Consider the following 17,993-nt stretch of genomic DNA (forward strand, 5'->3'; position numbering starts at 1 on the left):
TCCATGGCACTCACAGCTTCCGCGGCCTTTCGCTTCTCCGCTTCCATGGCGCTCACAGCTTCCGCGGCCCTCTGCTTCTCCGCTTCCATGGCACTCACAGCTTCCGCAGCGCTTCGTTTTATGGTTTCCAGGGTCTTCAAGTCTTCTGCTTCAGTGGGTACCACATTCTTTTGCGCTTCAATCTCGGTATTTTTGATTGTTACCGCGGTATTTCTTTTCTGGGGGTTTGGGAATTTGTTGTGCTGTGTTTGTTTAATATTTACTTTCTCCGGCTGCAGTGTGCCAAGTTGACGTTTTTTTTGTTTTGTTCTTCTTCAGCCATTTTTTCGACTTTTAGCGCCTCTTGGTGCCCGCATTGCAGCTTGTCTGCACGCCCAAGAGCGTCTGTTTTATCCTTCTCTGCTTTTTTTAGTTTTTCTAGTAGCTGTCCCTGGGTGAACTGCGACGTGCGCCGGAGCTCTTCGTGAGCGTACTCTAGCTCTTTTATGCGCTCGTCGCGCATTTGAATCTCAAGTTGGAGTGTGTCAACGAGTTCAGGCCTCGCTGCCGAACTGGCAAGGCTGCTGGCATCGGAGTCGAAGCCTCCCCGCGAGTCTTCGAGGCTTGAAGTAGGTGAGCCATGAGCACCCTGAGGACGAGTTGTAGGCGAGTCGGTCTGGAAAAAGCCGATCATTTACTGTTATCGTAACTTTAGTTAGTTGAAATGTCTCTGCGTAAAGTAAGGGGAAGAGGCAAAAGCAGCATCTCGGTCAAGGAGATTAAGAAGAGTACGGGTTACAATAGTGCTGCAATGCCGTTCACATCAACAGCGCTCTAAGAGGAACCAGGACAACGCATCGCGCCCACCGACGAGAATTGTGCCTGCATAGCAATAAAAAAAACAAGCAAGGGGGTTCATGCGTGTCGTGGAAGCAGAGAAAACAACACGCGAGACTGCACACGGCACTATCTTCGGTGCATGTTTAGCTCTCTTTCTTTGCGGGAGAGTTCAGGATTCACTCGGCTAGCCATCTCCACCGCTCCTCCAGTCGTATCTGAGCGAAGAAAATGCCAGTTGCCCCTCACACGCCCGGCAAGCGTCGTTAGTTTCGGCAATGCCCACGGCAGGATGGAAAGCCAAGGCAACGGGCACCCCACACAATCCGCATCTAAATTGAGACACAAACTTCAAGAAACGCCGAGGAGAAGAGAAGAGAAGAAAAGGAATAGGAACTCAGTAGCTGCACACTTGGCACTGTCATCCGCCCCTCTCGGGGGGGGGGGGGGGGAGTGGAAGGAGGCCCGTTTCCCCATAGTTTGCTAAAAAAAAAATCCCATCATCCCTGAATAAAAAAAAAAATCAAAATAAAAAAACGTCACAGTAGTCAGTAAAATACTAAGTAGAGTAAGTTTGTATATAGTTGCATATACACATATAAGTTTTGTAAGTCCCTAAATCCGTCATGGATACGGTTCTCCCGCTCAGTCACTGTTTTTCTGTCCAAGACAAAAGTGGCAAAAAAAAAAGTAAAACACAAAAAAAAACATTGCTGTCATTGGAACTCACAGCTTTGTATGCGACCCATCGCAAAATGGCGGATTCTTTGTCTGCTTGCAGCCGCAAAGATATGCCTTCTCTGTCTTCTTCGCGGTAAACGCCATGGGCTTCAGTGTCGTCTTGTGTTCCGCGTTGTAAGTCTGGTGACTCCCGTCGCAGAAAGGTTGATTTTTGCTCAGACCACATGTGCACCAGTAGTAGGTCTTCCCTTCCTCCACATCAACGCCGTAGGGCGCCTTCTGCGGGACGGCGACGTGCGTCGCGATAGAGTAGGCTGCAGTGTCAGACATTGTGGAGCTTGGGATGTGGGTTTTTGGCTCTTTGAGATAGTTGGAGGTGCGACTTCTACCAGAGTGGGCGGTCATGAAGCGCAAGAGAAAAATGGCAAGAGAAAGATGCTAGTGGTTCGGCGGGAGTCATTTCTCTCCCGCCTACAACACCCACGGCGTATAACACAGGAGACCAACACAACGCAGCAATATGACCTAGGCTTCCGCCTTCATTTCTCGTCAAAGCAAGAAAGAGCTGCACTCACCTTTCTCTTTTCTTTCGCCTTTGGATTGATTGGATCAGCAACGTCAAGTAAAGAAAGTACACGTGCCATATTTTTCTTTAGGTCGCTCTCTATCGATTCAACAAGTTCGTAGAAGCGTCCCTTTGCACCGTCCTTGTTGCCTACAGTTTTGGCCTCTTGTCGATAGGCACTGTGTATCCCAGCCTGTTCGCCACGTACGGCAGTGCTGACGGGGCTTGTGGAACTTCCTTCCTGTTTGACAGGTGCTGTTGTGGTGCGTCGCCCTGTGGCGTAGGCGTTTGGCTTCGCGAGCAGAGCACCGCAGACGGCACACTCGTTCTCATTGGTAAGCATTGCCCTTGCCAACTCCAGGCATTGCCTGCAAGCCGAGTAGCGACAACATGCAAGCACCACCTCTTCAAGGCTTTCGAGCTCGCACAAAACACATTTCCCTCTAGTTGGTTTCGGCAGTGGTGCCATGTCAGTATTTCTCTGCCGCTGAAGCCAAGGAAGCAGAGGAAACGCCTTGTTTGATAAGGCGGCCACACGACTAAAGGCATGTGGGTCAGCAGTATCTTCACTGCCGCGGCTGCGTTTTTGCTTGCAAGAGCAAGGCGCCTGGGACTCCTTCATGGCCTCTTCAGATTGTAAAAGACCTTCTACGTGCTCTAGGAGGTTTTCTTCTGTCAGCTGATCACTCGAATTGACTCTATCCATGTAATGCCTCCGCAAGACACTCACAGCAATCCTGTCGTAGGTGCGTAAGAGAGTCCCCAACGGTAGGACGTCATTGGTGGCATCTTTCAGTGCCGTCTGAGAATCCTGACGCTCTGCACCAGCCGTCAGGAGGCGACGAACCTCAAATTTGTACTTTGTGAGGTTTATCTGGTGTTGCTTTACAACCGCCTGCAGCAGTGCTTCTAGAGGCACCGTCTCGCCGCTAAATCCAAAGCTGTGGTAACGGCCAGATGCAGCGGGATGGGAGCCTAGCAGTCTATACTGCACCACGCCTTCAACCTCCATGTTCCTTCTACCTGGGCGCGCCCTTCAGCTGTGATGTCCGTTGGCCCAGCAAGCGTGACTTCGCTGCGTGGGACAAAAATAAAATAAAAATAAAATAAAAAAGTTCCAACGCGGAAACTCCAAATTCCAGCTCCTCTAAAAGAAAGGCGAATTGTATGTGGGGGGAGGTTAAAAAAAAAATAATAATAATAATGTGTTGGGTTCTATATGTATAATATACGCATACATTTCACTGAACAAACACGCCGTTTGTTTCGACTTTCCGATGGGAAAAAGAGCTTGGATTACATCTCAACACAACAGTAAAAACGTGATGCTTATACATCCGGCATGGCGGCGACGGCCGTCGTTTGCTCCCCTCAATCGCCGTAGACCGTTGCTATAACACCATGCTTTGTGCTGCCGATAGTACTGGGGTTTGCCTTCTTTGCTCCCCCCGCGACGTAAACCGTGCATCCATCAACGGTGAAGTACCGGTCCGATTCCGCTTTTTCCTCAAGCTTCTTTCGAAGTTTGCTTATGGCCTCCTCCTCATTGTCGCCGGCGTATCCTAAAGCATCCAGAGGCGATATCCCATCAAACTGATTCTTTGGCTTCGTCACACGCGGTCTATCCTTCGTGAGGCGGAGAGATTCGACAGAGTGTCTCTGCCGGTAGATCTGCGCTCTCTTTTCTTGGGCCTCCAAGTTTGTCCAATCCACACAACAGAGAAAGTTGCTGCGGTCAATGCCTTCGTAGGCCTCCTCGTCCGGTGGCGTGTAATCAACTTTCATGACGGTCTGAGGGATAAACTGGGACTGTGCACCTGTAAACACCTCGCGAAAGTTGTCCTTCTCACGTGGGGTGGCCACATGCAGTATCCATATCCGGGCAAGCCTCTTCCCAAGATCGGAAAGTACAATCCCATAGTGTTTGATCATCATCTTTGCCTCACAAAAGGCTACTTGGCAGGTATACTCCGCAGTGTACTCAGGGTCTTGCATGTCAGGGTCTTGTGTGTAAATCTCCTGGCAGATGCGACGAAACGAATCGCGCTGTTTCCCTGTGGCTGTTTTGTTGTACCAATACTCCACCTGCTCACGACGCTCGGGGGCAAATATGGGATGGTACTCTTCATGCATAAGGTGCCATTTGACGGATGGCTTCTGCGGTAGCGGCACAAGCTTTCTGAATCTGGTGTTCATCTTCTTATGTCGTCGGTGACCCCCGTAGGCCTTCCGGACAAAACACTTGGCCCCGCCCCCTTCAGTCTACCCCGCCTAAACCTGAGCGGAAGGAGAAGAGCAACAACTGCGGACTGCACGACGCAAAGCAGGGAAAAGCAAAAAGAGACAAAAACACCAAGCAGCAAGCCACGCGAAGGGAGTTCGATGCCCCACCCACTCACTATACATGAAGGCAACGAAACGACGTCGGGACCATAAAAATGGCAGGCGTCGGATCCCACCGACGATGCCAAGAAAGTAACAAAAAAACGCGAAAAACACACAAAGAAACATAACCCCATGTTGAGGAGCACATGTACACACACACCGATACAAGTACACGGATATATACCTGGTAGATATATATATATATATGATATGAGAGAGGTCGATAGGAGGTGAAGGTCTTGTTTTTTTCTGTTCATGGTGTTTTTTTTGTGTGGCGCAGACTACTGAATACCATTCTTCAACTGCTGCTGAGCCTCTTTTGTCAACTCCTCCAATCCAGCGGAGCCACCCGCACTTGTGAGGGGCACCTGCACAACAGAAGAACTGTTCACGCTTACTAGACCCTTAAACGCCTTTGTCCAAATGTCTAATACGATTGAGTTGCATGTGAGGATGTCTACACTTATCGCGGTGCCATGGCGGCGGGCAGTGAACCAAAGGGAAAAGGCGCCCTCGGTCGGAAGCTTCACACGGTGGTTGTCCACCCGTGGTCCTACTATTGTGCGCAAGGACAGCATGTGTGGGTGAAACGACGCCGAGCGCGTATTTACCGTGATTCCCACAAGCTGTTCTAACGGGACACAGCCTGCCAGCTGAACTCCCGTGCGATGCATGGTCCAGGCCAAATACGGAATCTTCTCCGAGTGTCGTGTTGTCATGTCACGGGGCAACATGCGGATACTGAAGAAACGTTCCTTCGGCGAAGACTTGGTCTCGTAGCGGACGAAGTACGCCCCCTGGCAACAGAGGCTAATGTAGTGGAGAAACACCTCTGACATGTGGTACTCGGCAAGATCGGCGTAGCGTGGCAGAAAGAGGTCGCGGCTTCGAAGTAGGCTCAGGACGATGGTGTGACACGGGTGCCGTATCCATGCAAAGCCACAGGGTTGGGATGCACTCAAGACCCCTGGTGGCACAACAGGTTCCGCGTCAAAGTCAAGGAGAACCGACTCCGTCAACGACAATTCCGAAGCTTCTGGTGCGAATGAAGAGGAGGAGGAGGAATCATCATCATTCAAGGACGAGGAAGACGGTGTTCTAAGCGGAATTCGTTCCGCATCGCGACGCGGGGCTCGACCTGCACTCCCAGGCGCAAAAATGCTTTGGGCGTTATCATGCGATCTACTGTGGCTCATGCCCCATCCGCATCGTGCAACCGCACCGCGCGTATCAACGTGAGTGGCAAAGGTGGAACCACCGCCACCACTGCTACTAACGTTGATGCGCCTGTTCATCCTCCCACTGTCTTTGTTGCTTCTGGCGCTGGCGTAGCCCTTAATAATGTTCCCGTTGGACGCGTCATCCGGTCGCGACGAGTGAAGGCCAATCTCAACCCTTTTCGCCCCCGATGCTTCCGCAGGCAGAAACACGCTAGCGTTGTGTGGCGTGGGAGAGCTCTGATCATACCCACTTATTGTGTCATTGTTGTTTGTGTATCTGCTGCTATTATTGTTGTGGTTGCTGTCGGAGGAGGTGGCGGCGCTGGCAAACGCATTCCAGCAGCGCGGTCCTCCCGCATTTGTTGTGGTGTTGGCCGTGGATGGGCCTTGCCGATCATTGCCCGAAACGTCCAAGTTCGTGCGATCGTTTGGCGAGGCCCCGCTCCTGTTGATACTCAAATTTGGCACAAAGGCAGTAAGGGGCGCCTGTGCGCCGCCACGCCGCATGTGTATCGTATGCAGCTCTGTCCTGTCGGGGGGGTGGGGCTTCTCGCCCACCACGACAACGACAACGACAACGACAACGCCACCGCAATCCGCACGCTTCAAAGAAAGAAAGGGTAAAAGAAAGGAAACAAACTAACAAACAAAGAAACAAATAGAAAAGCATGTGAGGAGGATGCAACGGGAAAAAATTGAGAACACGAAACAGAGGGAGAAAGAGAGAGCAACGCAACGCCGTTGTGAGGGCACTAACATTACATTGGCTAATGGGGGAAAAAAAACACCGGTTCCTCCCAGTGCATCGATTGTCATCTCTGCCGCATCGAGGCTGTGCTTGTTGCCGTCGGTTACTCCGTTTGTCTTAAGAGGCTTACTCCCCCTCGTGGTACCGCAGATAGAGATCCTGGAGGGTCTGCCGCACACTCTGAACGGTCTCTCCCATCTTCTCAACCTGCCGTTGCAGCTCCTGCATCATACGTGCCGTCATTTCCGCCGCCGTCACAGTGTCATCGCCGCACCACGCGTTGCACGCGGCAAACCACTTCACCCACCATTGCGGCATGGTGGAAGGGTAGTAGCGATCCGGCAACATCGCCGGCAGAAATTCGGTCTCCACATGACGGACAATCCAGGCCCGCCTGGCGTTGCGCCGGCCAACGTCACCATCAAGTGAGTCGTGCTCCACCCGGGACACCTTTTTCTTGCGCCTGCATGTCCCTCCCTCCTTTTGATTCCGGCCATAAAGCCGGTGATACTTCCTTGACGCAGCCTCGTACGCAATGGCAATCCTGTCGGCAAAATGGCGTCGCCATGATGAATACGAGCGTCCATGCGGCCTCGAAGCACCTTCATCGCTTGAAAGCCTGTCCCTTGAAGCAGTATCACGAGTATCCCTTCTCACAGGTTGTTGTCGGTTACCTCCGTATTTGTCGCTGCGACGATGAGCCGCGACAGAAGCTTCCGCAGACACCTCGCCAGCAAGAAACGATGGAGTCGTCACAGTAGTGCCTGGTATGGTCGTGGCGGTGAGATCACACTGCGAGTTGTCTGTGCGCGTCGCGGAGGACGATCGCGACGACGCACTCGAGTTCCCCTCATTGCTCCCGTAGTCATCCAGAAGGTACCCAATGGTGTGCACGACCCCCATCAGGTCATCCTTCTGCCCCATTGGCTTCCCCAAAAAGCCACGTCGACTATGCCACCACCCCCTGTAGGGTCGTTCGTACAAGGAAGTCGTGGAGGGAGAGGCACCAACGCCGACACTACCACGGCCATAGTCAATGATTTTAAACATGAAAAAGGAAGTGCATGCAACGGTGCTTGGTGTACCGTTAGCGCCATGCCAAGTTAAAGACTTATTCACATTACCATTTAGAATTTCCTTGAAGTTCCAGCAGAAGTTCTCTGGTTTGACGCTGCGGTGGGTCACGCCCCGCTGGTGAATCGCGCTAAGCGCCCGCAAGAGCTCAATCCCCACGAGGCAGAGCTCCTCCTCATGCAAGATGAACCGCTCTGTGAAGGCAAACAGGTCGGGGCCCAGGAGCTCTAGGCCAATTGCGACATATTTCCCTAACTCCTGAGTAAAAAAAAGCTTGGGGGAAGGGGGTGGTAATGGATGCGTAGGCGTAAGCAAAGATGCAGTGGACGGACCGTCATTAGCGGCCTCAGTAACTTCACCGTGCGCCCCTGCCTTCGCTTCCCCACGAAAGCTTTCCAAATGCCTTAAGCAAAATATCTCACGTTGCACATGACGAGACGATGACGAGACAAACTTCACTGCCATGCATGCGCCTTCTGTTGTTGTGGCCTTTCCAGCATCGGTCCCATCCCAATCGCCTTCGCTGCATTGCAGAGCTGGGTAAAGTAAGGCGTGTTGCTTTTTCCGAGGAGCTGCCTCACGTTCTTCAGCAACTGTAAATTCACTTCCAGAAACCCTGCGCGCCAAAAACACACGACTATTATTGCCGCTCTCTATGGGATTCAGAATCTGGAGTGGAATTGGGAGTGTGTGGAGAGAAACTGGCGAAAGGGAGCGCGACGAAAAAGATGAAGACGAAGTCGTCGCGGTTTCCATAGTTGATGAAAGCGAAGAAGATCTGTCGCTACTGCAATCATTTATGTTAAAAGCGCGCCGAACACCTTCTTCGCCGAGGTCGGCGCCAGGAAACTCCGGTACGGCCGTCGCTACCCGCCCCGAAACGTCACCGCGGAGGCCCACGTCCTCTTGCCTGGGCCGCTTTGCTGGCATGCTCTCCTCGAGCAACGACTCAGAGCGCCCGCATGTGTCGGCTTGCATTCCCCCTAATGGCTGAAACACATCTTTGTTTTTGTTTTTGTTGTGCGTGTGTCCAGTGGAAGTCGCGAGAGAGAGGGAGAGAAGGAGAAAAAAGAAAAAGCTAGGAAAGCCACAGCCGAGTAGTGAGAAGAGAGGGGTGGGGCGGGGAATGAAAAGGATGCAACCAAAAAAAAAAAAGAAGCACGCACTCCCGAGGGTATTCTCAGCAAGACGCAAATGCGTGGCCGTACCGCACATTTACCCTACATGATACATGGTGAGAAAAGCACCCTCACAGACCGCTTAATCCCTCTCCACTTCTACCCCAAGCATATATTTTTTTTTCACCCGCGACGAATGGAGGATGGCAAGGGCTGGTGCCTGACACCCCTCCCCTCCGCTCCCCCGCTTCCACACTTTGTGCGTGCGGGTGTGCGTGGGGACTTCTACATAAACAAGAATGAGGCACACACACACACAAAGAGAGAGAAAGAGAGATGCAAGAAAACAACATTACTCTTGTAATATAATGCCGATGCTGATGTTGTCCTTTTTTTTCTTCATCGCTTTCCTTTTGCTCTTCTCTTTTTTTTTTGTTCTTCCTCCTGGGGGAGGGCGTGGGTGGTATTATTAGCTGTTTCTTCGCCTCATGCTGTTGAGTTGCGCGTTGCAGCTGCAGTCGCAGTGGGGAGGTCCTCCGCTCCTTCCCGCCTCCACTCGCCCACCCGCCGCAGAGACAAGTTCCGGCCGGCTTCCGCGGAACAGCCGCGGGGGCTATTCGGACTTCCCCCCGGTCTCCTTCGGAGGAACAGTGTCATTCGCCGCTTCCACGGCCACTGCTGCGGGGGCCTTCCGCTTTAACTCCTCCGGCCCGAGGCACACCATATCCACCACCGCCGGGAGCACAAAACTGTCGAGCATGTCGCACACCAGATTTTCTGTTGCATCCGCGTCGGGAAATTCCACGGAAGTTGCGGAGAGCTTTTCCAGACGGTTGTACTCCGCATCAATGGCCTCCTCCATCGCACACTCCTCCCCAGCGGTGGTGTAAAGTTGATGCGAGTAGCACTCAACCACGTCATCAATGGCGCGAATGTAGGCGGCGTACTGCACAGCTTCCTTGTCGTGAAGGATGCGCTCCTGCGCACGAAGCTCAGCCTCCTTCGCCTCACGCTCTGCCCGAACAGTCTCTGCCTCACGGCGAAGCTCCTCCAGAGCGCTAAGGTCACGTTGCCGTTCTAGTTCATGGAAGAGGTAATCCAGAGTTTCCACAATGGTATCACCCTGCGCTGCGTCGCCAAAACTATCAGCGATCGCCTCAAGACGTTTAACCCTCTCCTCCTCTTCCTTCTCCTCTGGAGTACGTTCAGCGTACTTGGCGTTGGATGCAGCCTGGAGTTCTTCAATAAGCCCACGGCAGCGTTCCTTGCCGTCAAAGAAGTCATTCTGAACCGCACGACCACGGAGCAGGCGTTGAAGAAGAATACAGGCTTCCTCCAAACTCTCTTCCGCATCGTCTTCAAGCTCCAACTCGGGTGTGTCCGGGCGCTGAAGACGAGGAGTGGCACGATACAGCTCTATCACGCGCATCTTTTCCGCCCGGGAATCGCCCTTATGTATCTTCGCGTTCACGTACTCAAGTGCATCCACCACGCGGGTTGCCTCACGCCGTTGATACAGAGTTGGTAATGAATTAATGGCGTAATTTTCTGGGGTCACAAAAGCATTTGGTGGTAACCGTTGAATGCGTGGTACCTTAACCTCCTCCAGCTCCCTGACGCCTTCTTCAAGCGTAAGCATGGTCGGTCTTACATCGTAGTGTCGGAAGTGCTCGGAAGTTTCCATCGGTGCCGGTGGAGCGGATCTACTGTGTGAGACCTGCGTGGTGGTAGCAAGGGCACCGTACTTGGAGTAGGTTTCAATCAAATCCTTCTTCGGCTTGTACGACTCGACAGGATTGACGGCGTACATTCCACAGGCCACGGAGGGTGCGGTTTTAGAGGCCTCAGCCTCCAACAAGTTTTGACCTCTCGCAATGCGCTTCACCTCCGACCGCTCAATGACACGTTTGAGGTCCGCAAGCTTCCGTTCCTTAACCGCCTCCAGCCGAAGACGATTGGCCTCCTCCCGGGCCCGCTCCCGCTCCATCAGGGCTTCATGAATGCCGTCAAGGCGGCGTTGGCGAATTTTCGCCATGTGTTCTTCGCACTCTTTGCGCTCCTGTGCCTCCAGTTCATAGAGGGCGCGGTGACGCACCTCCGCCGACTTCGCATCTGTCGCTGGCGGCAGCGACGCCTCCAGTGCGCGCCGACGCCGCAGCCGCTTAATAAGTTCCACTTCCTCCACACCGGCAGGGAGGCCGTCGTTCCACTTCAGTTCACGGATACCCAGCACCTCCGGATTGGGGTCGCCGCCTTCTGGGATGTAATACTCCGGCGTGTATGGCTCTGTCTGTGCCTCGTTCTCGCGGTACACAGTTTGCATCCCAGCCTCACGTGAAGTTTCGGTTTCGTTCTTTGGTGTCGTGGATGCCTTTGGCGCCCCCTCTCCAGCTCGGGTGACGCGCTTCTTTATCGCGGGCAAGTGGTGCGGCCGCGCCTTCTTTTGCCCCGAAGCAGACGCCGTGCGGCCCGGAAAGGAAGCGGCCTCGAACTGCCCCACCGTCGGAGTCGGCGTGGCGGGGGCACTCGTCGCAAAACGGACGCTGTCGATGTCCGCGTACGCGCTGGGGATGCTGCGCGCCTCCGTGGGACGGCGGAAGTACCGCACGCGGTCACGGCCGGCCACCTCCGTCGTGAAGCCGTGCGCCCCCATCACAGACGGCGGATGCCGCTGTTGTTGTCGGTAGTACATGATGCGGCGGCTGGCCTAAAGGGCGCAAGCGGGAGCCAGACACAAGTGAACAGAGATGCAGCAATAAGGGAGAAAACAAAAATAAACTAAAAAAAAATCTTCTTCCCCTATTTGCCGTTGGCAACACTGGCAACTTCCAACTAAGAAGTGATTTATAGCAACAGGGCAGAAGAACGGGAGCAGAGAAAGATTCAATTCTGCGAGTCGGGCACTTAAACGTCAACAGAGCACATGTCTATCGGCGCCAAACATTTACACACACACACACACACACAAAAAGAAACAGTATGATGCAACCTTCAGCACTCTCGAGTCCTCAAGATTCTGCTGCGTTCCATCGGAAGATAGACGCCTTCACACGCCTATTCACCCGCGTCAGATACGGCCGGAATGTGTAAAAGGTGTACATTATAAACGGGAAACGAAAAAACTCCAGCATTTCATTGATCACAAAAGCAAAACCAAAGTCCACGTATTTGCCCCACGCCTCCACACGCGTGTAAAACCACTCCTTTTCCACGTAGCCGCCCAGGAAAAAGAACATGTATTCATACGCTGTTTCCTTCCTGAGAATCCCTGTTGCGAACCCTATATATAGTGCAACGAGACAGCCCAGATAGGCGGAAATGTAGAGCAGTGTGAAGCCCAGCCCCTGTCGCTTAAAAAAAGCAATACCCTTTCGCCAGCGCCGCACATTGTAGTCCCGCATCCGGTCCATCTCGGAGTCAAAGACTCGATCCGTCTCCTCTGCAATACGCGCAAATCGGTCCTTGCGTTCCTTTGAGTTTCGCAAAAGCCTCTCCTTCGTTGGATTAACAGCCGTTGCCTGCGCGTCATTCTCGCTTATGTAATCCTTTGTGCTCTTTGTAATCCATGGAGCCGCCATGGCACGGTTCTTTTTATTAATTCCACGCAGCGTCGCAGAAGTCTGCTCATACTGCACACACCGCACTGCGATAAGAAATGCGCCTGGACAGGAACCACAAGTGTTGCTAAGGGGCAAAACACGACGTGAAGCAGGCAGGCGAAGCGCCGTTGTGGAGCAGCTTAAAGAATTCCTCTGTCCCCAGAGGCGTTGGACACGAATCATTATTGGCTTCACAACGCCCACTTCTCTCCTCCACTGCCAGCGTATGTGAAGAATATGATTTCGTCACCCCTATCGTGAGATTAGTGGGCCCAGTAGCGCCACGTATAAAGCCGTCCAACTCCCTTGCCGCTGTCGTCGTCGTCGCTTTACGCTTCCTATGTGTTGGGGGTGGTGCGTCTTTCTGTGGCTCCCGCAGGGGGTAGGGAGGAATGCGGGTTCAAAGCCTCCACCCAGCGCCGGCTATTCGCCCTCCCCCCAAAGACAACAATTAACAAGAAGAACGGCGATAGCTAACAAAAAGGCATCGAGAAACAACCAAACAGAGTAACTTACAACCATAGCACAAAAAAAAAGAAGTGGGATAAAGAAGACTTAAAAAAAAAAGGGGGGGGTTACCAGAGAATAGTTTTGCTCCTTCCGCTTCTTCATTCTCTTCCTTCCGGAGGAGGAAAGGCCGAGGGTTGTCCGCCATGCCCTGGGCAGCGTGCCGTTCGCGCCTCAAAACCGCTGCGGTGACGGCATCGCCTCTCCAACGGTCTCCAACTCCGCCCCCTCCGCCGCCGCGTCATCGAATGACGGCTTTGCCGCCTTCCTCTTGATCACCCGCTGTTTGCTCTTGAAGAAGAGCGCCGCGGTGGCCTCGGCAGTCCGAGTCGCGCGAAGCAGCTCCTCCACCTGGTGCTCCTCCTCCTCAGCTGCGGCGATGGACGAAGCGTCATCCTCCTCGACGTCGCCCTCGCGGTCCTTCTCTTCGTCGTGGCCGCCCACCGCGCCAAGAAGCACGCCCGACCCATCGGCGACTAATCCGTCATAGCCGTCAACATCGCCTGCGAGTCTGTCATTGGTGTGGCTCACGAGCCTCTCTTCGCCTTCGCCTGCATCATCACAGTTGACCCCAAGGCCACCATCGCTACTGTTGGAAATAGTACCACTTCCATGGGCCCTGTCAGCCGCGCTGCACTCGTGCTGGGTGTGGGGCCCGACAAGGGCGGCATTGATGACACCTTCCAAACTAAAATCACCCATCCCCTCAGCGGCACTGTTGCTGTCGTCGCCCACCCACTCAAAGAACGCCTCCTCCATGGTGTGCCGGCTGCTCTTAAGACTCGCCCCACCGCCATGCTGCACACCAACACCGCCCTCATCATCGTCGCCATCAGCTCCTTCACTGCGGCCAAACATATCTTCCACAGTGGCGAGCGGCGCCTCCTCGGCCGCTGCCGCGCAATTGCACCACAGCGTGGTTGTACTTGATGATGATCTTGTTGCCGATGTCGTTGCTCTCGCGGCAGTGCAGTGATGTGTGTGGCGCAGAGCAACGGTGAGTGAGGCCTGCAGAAAGAGGGCACGGCGCAACATCATCGCTCCTGCCGCAGGGAGTACCCTCCAACTTGACTTCTATGTATCTATCCCTCTGCTTCCCTTGGACGCCACAAACACACACAGACACACGGCACCGTGCTGTACACTTGTCGCCACATCCGTTTCACAGCAGAAAGAAAAAAATAATAACAACAGTATAAATAATAACTGCAGTTTCAGATGGGAAAGGGAGCAGTTTCCTTCGTGCCATGACACGGCATTTTTTTTTCTATTTTCTTTGTCACACGCATTCACTCCCTCATTCACCCACAAACGTCCACATGCACACACACTTCCTCTCCCTCTCTAGCGTCTGTTCCCGTTTCCGGGCGCCAAACGTTAATACGCAAGCAACAACAACGACAACAACAAGAATTAAATAATAATAATAAAAAAAGCGCTATAAATCATATAAACGATAACCCACAGAGAAGGGTAGGGCAGACGCCTTCCGCGTAGGTGAAAACAAAAAATGTCTAAAACAAAATGACAGGGGTGCTGGACATCCTAATATTGTTGGAAAGAGCTATAACACGCGTGAATTCCTCCGTCGCCATGCCGTCAAGCTCCAGTAGGTTTTCATACCCTCGGCTCCAGTCGGCATGCAAGGCCTCTCGTTGCTCACGCTCCTCTGCCCTCAATGGGCCTAGAGCGTAGTCAACACAAACGGGCTCAAGTGCCTCAGTTTCCGCTGCGAGCCCGTGTGAAGCCCGCCGCGTTGAACCTCCATCCTCCTTGCTCGTCAAGGACGAGCATCTCGATGTGGTCTTCGACCTGGTACCGGAATCGAGCCGCGCCGAATGAGACAAGCAGAGTAAAGAAGAGCCGGGGTTAACGCCGTCGGCGTCAGCCCACGGACACCGACGGTAGACGTTTCCCTCCGCATCGCAGCTGCTGACGCCGCTTTCCGTGTCACTCAGCGTCATGCCTTTTGCGCCAATAAGCAGCGACGTTTGCTGCAGGCTTTGGAGTAGTCGAAGGTCCAACCAGTGCCCCATCGCAGCAAACTCAATGCCGCTTCGCTGGCTTTGCTCTTCAAGGAGCAACTCTTGTCGCTCCCCCATTAACTCCATTTCCCAGAACACGGAAGTGTATTGCGGCTGTGCGTCCCGCTCCAGCCCTGCCCGCTCTTGTCGCTCCTGCTCAAGAAGAGCCGCGATCGCCGTCTCCGTCGCGGTGCGGAGACCGTCAAGAAACATGCTGCGGACGGCGTTGCGCTCGCGCTGCTCGTTCCCTGGACGAAAGCGGCGGTGCAAAGATGGCGGCAACCCGCCCTGCGACAAAGCGCTGAACTCCGCCCTGTCCTCAGGGTGCAAAAAGAAGCTACCGCAAATGTGGATTCTCCTCGACTCCTCCTCACGCAGGACGTTCTCCATCTGCAGCGCGACGGCGTCAACAACACGTCGCGAGAGCCAAAAGTCGGTCAGGCGCTCCTCCAGCTGTATCACGCCGTGCTCCTCCAACTGCATGACTTCGGCTCGCGCCTCCTGTTCTTCATAAAAGAGGCAGGCTTGTGCCTCCTCCAGTCGCTCATTCTCGCTGTCGAAAAACGTATCCACGCCACTCTTGTCAAGCTGCTGCAACGGAGCATCGGACCTCACCTCTTCAAAGACCACAAGTTTGAGTAGTTCACCACTCGTCGCGTCCCGGCGCGGCTCTGACAGTGTCCTACGCTGAACTTCGTCCTCTGCCGTCTCCCCCGCGCTGTGCACCGAGGCCAGGGTGACTTCCTCAACTCCGCCGAAGTAGAAGCGGCCGCTGCTGACAGAGAGGCACGCATCCGAGGTCATTGAGCTAGCCCCCCCGCCCCGCACAACCTCATCTGGCGACCCGCAGTAGGCATTTGAGCTCCCCCACGAGCCCCTCCTTCGTCGCGGTGTTTTCTCGGCATCCTGGCACACTCTGCTTGTTGCCACCTCCTCCAACTTAGGCGTTTCCCACCCACTCCTTCGCTTCCCCTCATTCCAGCGACCACTTCCGCGAGAGGGGGAAGACTCCTGCTTGACGCCCCGCAGACAATCTCTTACAGCAAGAGCTAACCGCCGTCGACAACCCTCTTCTACAATTGTGATGAGGCCGCGTGCCGCGCTCTCCTCGTCGGAGAGGATGATAGGCTGCCGCTTCAGCGCCAGTTCACTGTTTTTCCATCGTTTATTATCCTCCCGCCGCCCCGCCAAGGGGTGTCTCGCCGCCCACGTGGGAGGTTCCTTCTGTCTTATGGCATACTTTGGGGTCTTGTTGACCTGTGAAGTGTTGAAGATACTTGGTGACTTCAGCCGTGCAACAGGAAGCGTCAGGCTGTTGAGAGGTGCAGACAGCCTTTCCCAATGCTCTTGCCGCTTAAGACGACAAAGCAATGAAAAAGCCTCCTCCTCGATGCGATTTCTGGTTCCCGCCTCTCGGTCGAGTAGCAAGGCCCAAAACTCTACCAATGCGCCAATGTCAGCGCGGCGTCTGAAAATCTTCCAGTCAGCAAGGTCCTCCCCGAGCAAGTGCGCATGCATAAGCGATGCCCAGCGTGTCGCTGTCCTCGCTACTTGATAAGCGCCGCCCGCAACACGGTTGCCACGGCTCGCCTTCTTGTCGGTTGCGTGGCAAGAAGCTCTCGATGCTAGGCAGAGCTGCTCCTTTAGCTTCGGCAACATATGGCGTACTGAAGTCCGGAAAAGGATTGGGGTTGACTGCGCCAAGGAGAGTTGATCCAGGGCAAGGGACGCCTCTGCTTGGCGTGGCCGTAGAGCTTGAGGGGAACAAAGTGACGAATGCGCGGGTCGAAGCGTCTGCGGGCCCAATCCCAAGGATGGGCTGTGGTACATGCTCGTTTTGCGAGAATTGGCCGCCGCAAACCGTGGAGTTCCATTCGGCGGAGCACGTGGCGAGGCGGTCCGGTACAATTCGGGCGGAGACAGCTGGCACCGCATAAGTAACTGCTGTGGCGGCTGTTGCTGCTCCACGGCTGCCGCAGACGTCACCCAAGTCATCCCACGGGTCGTAAAAGTGCTGGGAAGGTTCCGTCCTCCGCCGTGCCCCGTCGATACTCCCTCTTCCGGCTTTTTGCCCACTGCAGCTGCTTAGATTCAGCACACGGAGAAACGACAAAGAAAAAAGAGGCATTGCGCGACACGGCCGCACCAGTAAAAGTTTGCCCACACAGCGAGAGGAGATCGCCAAGGCAAACATTCATCTCCGCACACGCTTACACATGCGTGCACGCTCATACGTACGCATACACACACCTGTCCCAAAGGTGTACTCCACATAATTCGACTTTGGGCGTCGTAGAAAAAAAAAAAAACGGAGAGTCAATGCGGCATCTGCAAGTCCAGCCTGGCTGGTAATGTTCCCGGTGGTGGCAAAAGAAGCGCAGCAGCCGTCCTCCCTCCCCCAGTCCGCTCAAAAAAAAAACAGATAAGAAAAGATGACAGTAAGAATAAAGTAAAGCCTAGGCATACAAAAGGGAGGGCGGGAGGGAGCGAGCTAGCGAGGCCGGGAGAAGTAAATAAACGAAGATGTACAAAAAGTAAAAAGAAACAACAACAACAACAGGAAAACGGGAAAATGTGTACCGGTGATGGGGAGAGGAGAAGGGGTGATAGACACATGGATGCATAGAACGCAGGATGGTGACCCGAGCCGCACTCAAAAGCATCACACATGCACGATTTCCTCCCTTCCTCTTGTTGCCTCAACTTCCTCCCCCTTCGCCAGAGTTTCTTTTTTGTTCGCTTGTTTGTTTGGTTGTATTTCACTCTCCATCCGCATCTTCTTCTATACAAGGACTCTATAGATCACCTCCCCGCGTCCTCCCTTGATTTTCCGTCATCACATCCAAAACGGATCAAGAAAGAAGGCGGGAAAAAAAGCAGTACATCCCAGGAGACACGCATACACACACAGAGAGAGAGCGATACATCTCTTTGAGGATGTGCGCCTGCATGCAACATACGTGGAGAATGAGGGGAGCAGAGGGAAGTGCTAGAAACACGAAACTCCATCCATAAACAATCAATAGGAAGTGAGCTCACAGATAAATATTAAACCAGAGATAAAAATAAATCACTTGGACGGCACTTAGGGGGTCGAATTGCACGCAATATGTCTGCCCCCATCTTCAGGTCCATTCCCCACGACGTGTGAGTGGGTGGACGATGTGCGCCGAGCCCATTGACTTTGAAGACGCAGACACATTTATACGTACATAAATGTGAATGGTCACACAAAGATACTAGAAAGCAGCGGGAT

At 53.7% G+C, this 17,993-nt stretch overlaps 10 protein-coding genes across 10 annotated transcripts, besides 13 other annotated features; all 10 read right to left on the bottom strand.

The window, feature by feature from the left end:
* Positions 1 to 259: 259 nt before the first annotated feature.
* On the bottom strand, positions 260 to 673 carry Tco025E_02346 (uncharacterized protein; the record flags this gene model as incomplete). The annotated part of the gene is made up of 1 exon (XM_029369274.1): positions 260 to 673. One exon carries the CDS (start codon positions 671 to 673, stop codon positions 260 to 262), a length of 414 nt encoding a protein of 137 aa, XP_029230684.1.
* Positions 674 to 1,179: 506 nt separating this feature from the next.
* Positions 1,180 to 1,209: a microsatellite.
* Positions 1,210 to 1,325: 116 nt separating this feature from the next.
* Positions 1,326 to 1,353: a sequence feature (A-rich).
* A 143-nt stretch (positions 1,354 to 1,496) lies between these two features.
* Positions 1,497 to 1,524: a sequence feature (A-rich).
* Positions 1,525 to 1,542: 18 nt separating this feature from the next.
* On the bottom strand, positions 1,543 to 1,902 carry Tco025E_02347 (glutamate synthase domain protein; the record flags this gene model as incomplete). The annotated part of the gene is made up of 1 exon (XM_029369275.1): positions 1,543 to 1,902. The coding sequence occupies one exon, from the start codon at positions 1,900 to 1,902 to the stop codon at positions 1,543 to 1,545; it is 360 nt and encodes a 119-aa protein (XP_029230685.1).
* Positions 1,903 to 2,036: 134 nt separating this feature from the next.
* Tco025E_02348 (uncharacterized protein) lies at positions 2,037 to 3,074 on the bottom strand (the record flags this gene model as incomplete). The annotated part of the gene is made up of 1 exon (XM_029369276.1): positions 2,037 to 3,074. One exon carries the CDS (start codon positions 3,072 to 3,074, stop codon positions 2,037 to 2,039), a length of 1,038 nt encoding a protein of 345 aa, XP_029230686.1.
* A 74-nt stretch (positions 3,075 to 3,148) lies between these two features.
* Positions 3,149 to 3,176: a sequence feature (A-rich).
* A 67-nt stretch (positions 3,177 to 3,243) lies between these two features.
* Positions 3,244 to 3,267: a microsatellite.
* Positions 3,268 to 3,433: 166 nt separating this feature from the next.
* On the bottom strand, positions 3,434 to 4,258 carry Tco025E_02349 (uncharacterized protein; the record flags this gene model as incomplete). Its single annotated transcript, XM_029369277.1, has 1 exon — positions 3,434 to 4,258. One exon carries the CDS (start codon positions 4,256 to 4,258, stop codon positions 3,434 to 3,436), a length of 825 nt encoding a protein of 274 aa, XP_029230687.1.
* A 365-nt stretch (positions 4,259 to 4,623) lies between these two features.
* Positions 4,624 to 4,659: a microsatellite.
* Positions 4,660 to 4,728: 69 nt separating this feature from the next.
* Positions 4,729 to 6,174, bottom strand: Tco025E_02350 (uncharacterized protein; the record flags this gene model as incomplete). Its single annotated transcript, XM_029369278.1, has 1 exon — positions 4,729 to 6,174. The coding sequence occupies one exon, from the start codon at positions 6,172 to 6,174 to the stop codon at positions 4,729 to 4,731; it is 1,446 nt and encodes a 481-aa protein (XP_029230688.1).
* Positions 6,175 to 6,226: 52 nt separating this feature from the next.
* Positions 6,227 to 6,253: a microsatellite.
* A 21-nt stretch (positions 6,254 to 6,274) lies between these two features.
* Positions 6,275 to 6,334: a sequence feature (A-rich).
* Positions 6,335 to 6,541: 207 nt separating this feature from the next.
* Tco025E_02351 (transferase) lies at positions 6,542 to 8,467 on the bottom strand (the record flags this gene model as incomplete). Its single annotated transcript, XM_029369279.1, has 1 exon — positions 6,542 to 8,467. One exon carries the CDS (start codon positions 8,465 to 8,467, stop codon positions 6,542 to 6,544), a length of 1,926 nt encoding a protein of 641 aa, XP_029230689.1.
* A 753-nt stretch (positions 8,468 to 9,220) lies between these two features.
* Positions 9,221 to 11,299, bottom strand: Tco025E_02352 (uncharacterized protein; the record flags this gene model as incomplete). The annotated part of the gene is made up of 1 exon (XM_029369280.1): positions 9,221 to 11,299. One exon carries the CDS (start codon positions 11,297 to 11,299, stop codon positions 9,221 to 9,223), a length of 2,079 nt encoding a protein of 692 aa, XP_029230690.1.
* Positions 11,300 to 11,553: 254 nt separating this feature from the next.
* Positions 11,554 to 11,574: a microsatellite.
* Positions 11,575 to 11,615: 41 nt separating this feature from the next.
* On the bottom strand, positions 11,616 to 12,389 carry Tco025E_02353 (uncharacterized protein; the record flags this gene model as incomplete). The annotated part of the gene is made up of 1 exon (XM_029369281.1): positions 11,616 to 12,389. The coding sequence occupies one exon, from the start codon at positions 12,387 to 12,389 to the stop codon at positions 11,616 to 11,618; it is 774 nt and encodes a 257-aa protein (XP_029230691.1).
* Positions 12,390 to 12,887: 498 nt separating this feature from the next.
* Tco025E_02354 (uncharacterized protein) lies at positions 12,888 to 13,751 on the bottom strand (the record flags this gene model as incomplete). Its single annotated transcript, XM_029369282.1, has 1 exon — positions 12,888 to 13,751. One exon carries the CDS (start codon positions 13,749 to 13,751, stop codon positions 12,888 to 12,890), a length of 864 nt encoding a protein of 287 aa, XP_029230692.1.
* A 347-nt stretch (positions 13,752 to 14,098) lies between these two features.
* Positions 14,099 to 14,126: a microsatellite.
* Positions 14,127 to 14,227: 101 nt separating this feature from the next.
* On the bottom strand, positions 14,228 to 16,732 carry Tco025E_02355 (uncharacterized protein; the record flags this gene model as incomplete). The annotated part of the gene is made up of 1 exon (XM_029369283.1): positions 14,228 to 16,732. One exon carries the CDS (start codon positions 16,730 to 16,732, stop codon positions 14,228 to 14,230), a length of 2,505 nt encoding a protein of 834 aa, XP_029230693.1.
* A 474-nt stretch (positions 16,733 to 17,206) lies between these two features.
* Positions 17,207 to 17,244: a sequence feature (G-rich).
* A 22-nt stretch (positions 17,245 to 17,266) lies between these two features.
* Positions 17,267 to 17,302: a sequence feature (A-rich).
* A 158-nt stretch (positions 17,303 to 17,460) lies between these two features.
* Positions 17,461 to 17,493: a microsatellite.
* Positions 17,494 to 17,993: the final 500 nt, after the last annotated feature.

The sequence above is a fragment of the Trypanosoma conorhini genome (genome assembly GCF_003719485.1).
Source record: "Trypanosoma conorhini strain 025E chromosome Unknown Tco_14.4_contig_00091, whole genome shotgun sequence".
Classification (NCBI taxonomy): domain Eukaryota; phylum Euglenozoa; class Kinetoplastea; order Trypanosomatida; family Trypanosomatidae; genus Trypanosoma; species Trypanosoma conorhini.